The sequence below is a fragment of the Ranitomeya variabilis genome, chromosome 5, assembly GCF_051348905.1.
Source record: "Ranitomeya variabilis isolate aRanVar5 chromosome 5, aRanVar5.hap1, whole genome shotgun sequence".
NCBI lineage: Eukaryota > Metazoa > Chordata > Amphibia > Anura > Dendrobatidae > Ranitomeya > Ranitomeya variabilis.
In genome coordinates this window covers 574,816,790-574,823,290 of record NC_135236.1, presented here as the reverse complement: position 1 = coordinate 574,823,290, position 6,501 = coordinate 574,816,790, and the positions used below count along the sequence as shown (strand labels likewise).

Below are 6,501 nucleotides of genomic sequence, written 5' to 3'. Positions count from 1 at the left end.
ATGGCAGTCCAAAATTAAACGTTTCGGTCAGACAATAGACCTTCTTCAGTAAACTGCGTTACAAATATATCAATAATTATACAAACATAATCAAAACGTGGTCCAAAACCACGATAAGCCAACATAACATATAAGGTTAAACCTCATAATTAATGTGACAAATAGTGATGGATAGGAGGGTAGGAGAGGTGAGGAATAGGTAAGTAGCATCTTTTTACATACCCGACTGCTTTGGATATTGAGGATGGAGGATATCTCTATTTAGGGAGTAGGTCCTAGGTTCTGGTTACTAGTGGACCTGTCTGGGAATAGTAATCGCCCTGTAGTGATGAGAGACTGTATGGTACGGTGTACAGTACAAAATAAATGTGAGTGAAAGCGTGATGGAAAATGGTATACTGACCAAGTATGTCACCAGGAAGAGGTATCGTGTATGGGCCTGGTGTTCCAAGATTGGTAAACGTCTGTAATTAAATATAGTGTATAAATGGCTGTAAAGGAATGTAAAATCACCTAAAAATGGGGTATGTCAGGGTAGTGTAGAAAGTCTTACCTAATGTAGAAAGCTTGCTGAAAACTCAGAATAAGAGCATGTGTCCATAAGGGTGTGTAGATACCAGAAGCTGAAAGAGAAGTATGATTCATAAAAATATGAAATGTGGTGTGTGTCTCTTTAAATATAGTAAATGGATCTTACCATATAGTGGAACTATGCAATATATGTTACAGCCGCAAGAGCCAATTGGTTCAATGGAGAGGTATTGTGATCTGTAAAAAGACCTGGTGGCCATTATATGGTAGAATAGAGACAAGATGGAAAACCATATAGAAGTTAAAAAACAGAGGCTCACTTACTATTGAGGGTATATAGAAGCCTCTAACAGAAACGGGCGTATTGGATTGACCACGTTGCCTGCAATGTAATAGTGTGGGTATAGGTAACATGACCTCATAAGCATATGATGTGAGGTGAGCACTAAAGGTGGGGGAAGGACTTACCCATGTGCGGTGTGTAGCTGGAATGCCTCAACGCGGTATCCGCCGCTAGTTGAATGGCATGTGTGTGATCCGGCACGTTTAAGTAGCCGGGGGGCGGGACGGACTGCAAGTCCGATAGAGGAAGTGCGTCATGGTAGTGACGCGTACTTCCGGTAATCCCGAGCGCTGATTGTTGTCATGGACACTGACAACAAGCGCAGTGAAAGCCATGTGTATCTCACCCAGAGCCGGAAGTGTGTGTCCGTAGCGGCGCCGACTACCGGTGTATGATTGTGCTGAGTGTAGTCATGGTTACTGGCTACACTGCGGTGTTAGGATAGCTCAGTGCGCCTAGTATGGGAACATTTAGTGGGCATGGCTAGTGATACTGTCATGGATAAAGGTGTCCAGCCCAATGTAGTGCTGGCTACCTGTTATTGTGCAAAGCATATAGTTAGCTATGTATGCATAGGATGTCCGATGTTGTGGCCTCAGACTAAAAAGGAGCGATGCTGGTCTATATTGCTATGTATACAGTAACGACGGACTAGGAACCTATTAGGTAATGTTGTAGACAGGAAAATAGCACTATACATAGATAATACAGGAAAGGACCTCTTTAATGCCATTATGAATGGAAAAAATACATTATATTAGACCATCATTAATGAACTGTATACCTAGGGGGGATGGATGTAGAGCAGTCGGGTAGGGGGCAATGGGATAGGACAGTCCAAGGGAGGGGAGGGGTCAGGAGGTGACTTGCGTGAAGTTGTCAGTAAAGGCGACTCTGTAGAAAGAGATAAATAAATTAGAATCGCATACATCACAGAAATAATAATCTTAACCTGGAGAGAGAACCATGTTATACGTATCAAACCACCAACCAATACTGGCATGAAGTATATTAGATAAAAGCTAGGGGGTCATAATCTCTATTCAAGCCTTTCGGTGCTAAGGTCTGTAATTCATGAATCCAGTATGCCTCCCTCTTTTTTAGGAGATCAATTCTGTTTCCTCCCCGTCTAGGGGCCGGGATATGCTCAAGGACCTGAAACTTGAGTTGTGATATATGGTGTCTCTTGGAGATGAAATGATGGGGGAGTGGTAATAGCATATTTTGGCAACGTATAGTTGACTTGTGTTTGGAGATGCGAGATTTGATAGGTTGGGTAGTTTCCCCAATATACAAAAGGCCGCAAGGGCATTTTATAGCATAGACTACAAAAGTAGTGTCGCAGGTGGAATAACATTTTATCTTGTATCTCCTGCCCGAATGAGGGTGGTAGAAATGGTCTCCCCTGATGACATTGTTGCACTGGTTGCAGTGCAGGCACGGGAAAGTGCCATTTTTGGGTTTGTTCAGAAATCGTTGTGAGGTGTCCTGTCTATTACCCCCAAAATCTGCTCTGACCAGGGAGTCACGGACATTAGTAGGGCGTTTGTAGCATGGTAAGAAATGTTCCTGAAATTCAGGAATGCCCGGGTGTGCTGTGCGTAGTATGTTCCAGTGGCGTCTGATCGTATGGTGGAGAATATGTACATACGGGTGATAGATGTGGACAAATGGAACTCTTTTATTGGCTGGTGGGCGCACATTAGTTATAGGATTGATTGCCTCAGATAGTAGGGCAGGGGGATATCCACGTTCCCTAAATTTGGAATACATCTCATCTGTTCTGACTTTCAGTTGTTCGGGTTCGGTAACGATTCTCTGTATCCTCTTGAACTGGGACCGAGGAATTGATTTTTTGGTGGCGATGGGGTGTTGGCTTTGAAAATGTAGGAGACTATTTCTATCAGTGGGTTTGGTATACAAGTCGGTTTTTAGAACTCCCAGCTCATCCTTCATAACCAAGGTGTCTAGAAAGTTAACCTGTTGTGTGCTGCTCGTAATGGTGAAAGTCAGACCCGGCCAAGCCGTATTAAGTGTATGGAAGAAAAGATCTAGGGTTTGAGGTGTACCAGTCCATAGACAAAAAACGTCATCGATGTAACGTTTCCAGAAGGGGCAATGGGCCTGAAATAATGGGTCAGGGTACACGATTTCTTCTTCAAACAGGGCCATGTAGCTATTTGCATAGGGCGGGGCTACATTTGAGCCCATGGCGGTCCCTTTGGTCTGTAGAAAAAATTGGTCTTCAAACATAAAAAATTTTTTTGTCAGTACTATAGTCAGTAGATCAAGACAGAGGTCAATGATGCGTGGATTTAATTGTGAAGTATCAAGAAGATGTTTAACGCTACGGATCCCTTGTGAGTGGGGAATCGAGGTATAAAGGTCCTTAACGTCGAAGGAGACTAGTAGCAGATCTCCTGGAAGGGAGGTTAGTCCCTGTAGTTGGTGTAAAAAGTCACCTGTGTCGAGCAGGAAGGATGGTAATTTACGTATAAGAGGGGTAAGTATTTTTTCCAGGAAGATGGCAAGGGGGGAAAGTATCGATTCTGTGGAGGCCACTATTGGGCGGCCTGGAGGATTTTCGAGATTTTTGTGTACTTTAGGTAGTACGTAGAATACCGGTGTGATTGGATGGGTTTTGATTAGGTATTCGCGTGTTTTGGCATCAATGACACCCTCCTCAACATACGGGATGAGTGTGTCATCGATTTGTCCCCTGATGGTGGTAGAGGGGTCTGTTGGCAGTCGTTGGTAGACACTACTATCATTCAGTTGTCGGTAAATCTCTTTGGTATAGTCAGACTTATTCATAACAACTATAGCCCCGCCCTTGTCGGCCGGCTTGATTATTATGTCATTGTCGTTGCGCAGTGACTGTAGGGCTTGAAAGTCAAGGGCGCTGAGGTTAGGAGAGGTATGTAATTTGTGTGTCTCAATGTCCTGACGGAGTTTGCCAAAAGCCTGGTCGACAAATTCAATAAAGGTCTCTACAGCGTGAGAACCTTTGGGGGGTCTATAAGTACTCTTGGTACGTAGACCTAAGCTCAGAGAGGAAATAAGGGGACCCCCAGGGTTTGACAAGGAGGCAAGTGGGGCCTCAGAGGACTCGAAGTGTACAAGCAATCTTAGACGACGGTAAAATCGGTGTAAGTCCATGTCCATGTTAAAGGTGTCAAATTTGTATGAGGGACAGAAAGAGAGTCCCTTCTGTAATACGTGATGTTCAGCGACACTAAGAGTTCTTGATGATATGTTGATGACTAGTGGTGGATTACCTGAGACCGAGTCACTCTGTAGAAGTCTGTGTCTCTTTTTCCGTTGGCTCCTGCGGGTCCTCTTCTTCTTTGCTGTCGGCGTCTTCTCTGGCCTAAAAAATTGCTTGGTCCACCGAGGTTGTCACGTCTGTCAGTGTCGGAACCTGAAGTAGAAGGATCGTTAGAGGAATGGTAGTCTGACCTAGTAGTGTTAGGGCGGAAAGTGGATCTATCCTGCCAGTGGTAGACCCGATTGTTTTCGTAATCGTCCGAGTCTCTTTGGAACTTAATCCTCTTTCTATTTTCTGTGTCCCGTCTATGTTGGTCAGTGACCGTCTTAATCCTGGTTTTCAAAGTGTCCAATTCTTCAGTTGTGCTAGAAGAAGACAATTGTGTCTCAATATTTTTAATGGTGTCTTTACTGGAAGCGATGGCTCCCTGTAGGTGTTCTACCGTAAGAGTCATTAAGTCAAATGAGCATTTATTTAGTATTTGCTCGTATTTCAGGCAAAACTCAGGACAGTCACTGAAAAGAGTCGGGCGAAGAGGGACCCTGAGTCCTCTTGGTATTCTCTTTACACGCAGGTATTCGGTAAGCGTAGCACAGTGGAGTTCTAAATTGATCTGGCGTCGCTGTTCGCGCTCCAGATCCCTCCCTCTTGTTTCTCTCGGGGGAATTTTGAGGAAATCACTAGAGAGATTTAACTTAGAGAGTATATTATTAGTTTCATCAGGGTTGTATGAAAATGTCAGTGATGACATATTAAACAGCGTGCTCACGAAAAGGAGAGTCAATAGTGAAGTATACCGTGGCACAACTGTATTGGTGCACAAGATAGGTTTCCCACACCAGTAGATAAATGATAGATAAGAAACTTGGCACTCAACTTAGTAAATTATGATGATGATTTTTAATCAGATGGCAGTCCAAAATTAATTATGATGATGATTTTTAATCAGATGGCAGTCCAAAATTAAACGTTTCGGTCAGACAATAGACCTTCTTCAGTAAACTGCGTTACAAATATATCAATAATTATACAAACATAATCAAAACGTGGTCCAAAACCACGATAAGCCAACATAACATATAAGGTTAAACCTCATAATTAATGTGACAAATAGTGATGGATAGGAGGGTAGGAGAGGTGAGGAATAGGTAAGTAGCATCTTTTTACATACCCGACTGCTTTGGATATTGAGGATGGAGGATATCTCTATTTAGGGAGTAGGTCCTAGGTTCTGGTTACTAGTGGACCTGTCTGGGAATAGTAATCGCCCTGTAGTGATGAGAGACTGTATGGTACGGTGTACAGTACAAAATAAATGTGAGTGAAAGCGTGATGGAAAATGGTATACTGACCAAGTATGTCACCAGGAAGAGGTATCGTGTATGGGCCTGGTGTTCCAAGATTGGTAAACGTCTGTAATTAAATATAGTGTATAAATGGCTGTAAAGGAATGTAAAATCACCTAAAAATGGGGTATGTCAGGGTAGTGTAGAAAGTCTTACCTAATGTAGAAAGCTTGCTGAAAACTCAGAATAAGAGCATGTGTCCATAAGGGTGTGTAGATACCAGAAGCTGAAAGAGAAGTATGATTCATAAAAATATGAAATGTGGTGTGTGTCTCTTTAAATATAGTAAATGGATCTTACCATATAGTGGAACTATGCAATATATGTTACAGCCGCAAGAGCCAATTGGTTCAATGGAGAGGTATTGTGATCTGTAAAAAGACCTGGTGGCCATTATATGGTAGAATAGAGACAAGATGGAAAACCATATAGAAGTTAAAAAACAGAGGCTCACTTACTATTGAGGGTATATAGAAGCCTCTAACAGAAACGGGCGTATTGGATTGACCACGTTGCCTGCAATGTAATAGTGTGGGTATAGGTAACATGACCTCATAAGCATATGATGTGAGGTGAGCACTAAAGGTGGGGGAAGGACTTACCCATGTGCGGTGTGTAGCTGGAATGCCTCAACGCGGTATCCGCCGCTAGTTGAATGGCATGTGTGTGATCCGGCACGTTTAAGTAGCCGGGGGGCGGGACGGACTGCAAGTCCGATAGAGGAAGTGCGTCATGGTAGTGACGCGTACTTCCGGTAATCCCGAGCGCTGATTGTTGTCATGGACACTGACAACAAGCGCAGTGAAACAAGAGGGAGGGATCTGGAGCGCGAACAGCGACGCCAGATCAATTTAGAACTCCACTGTGCTACGCTTACCGAATACCTGCGTGTAAAGAGAATACCAAGAGGACTCAGGGTCCCTCTTCGCCCGACTCTTTTCAGTGACTGTCCTGAGTTTTGCCTGAAATACGAGCAAATACTAAATAAATGCTCATTTGACTTAATGACTCTT

The 6,501-nt window shown here is 43.4% G+C and overlaps 1 protein-coding gene across 1 annotated transcript; it reads right to left on the bottom strand.

The window, feature by feature from the left end:
• Positions 1–1,415: 1,415 nt before the first annotated feature.
• On the bottom strand, positions 1,416–5,059 carry LOC143773853 (uncharacterized). Its single transcript, XM_077261181.1, has 2 exons — positions 4,153–5,059; positions 1,416–1,768 (listed from the first exon to the last, which is right to left on the bottom strand). Exons 1-2 carry the CDS (start codon positions 4,891–4,893, stop codon positions 1,754–1,756), a joined length of 756 nt encoding a protein of 251 aa, XP_077117296.1. The 5' UTR covers positions 4,894–5,059; the 3' UTR covers positions 1,416–1,753.
• Positions 5,060–6,501: the final 1,442 nt, after the last annotated feature.

What these genes read in the sequence shown, in the direction of transcription:
- LOC143773853 (XM_077261181.1), bottom strand. Translation starts at nt 4,893, where the DNA reads ATGTCATCACTGACATTTTCATACAACCCTGATGAAACTAATAATATA.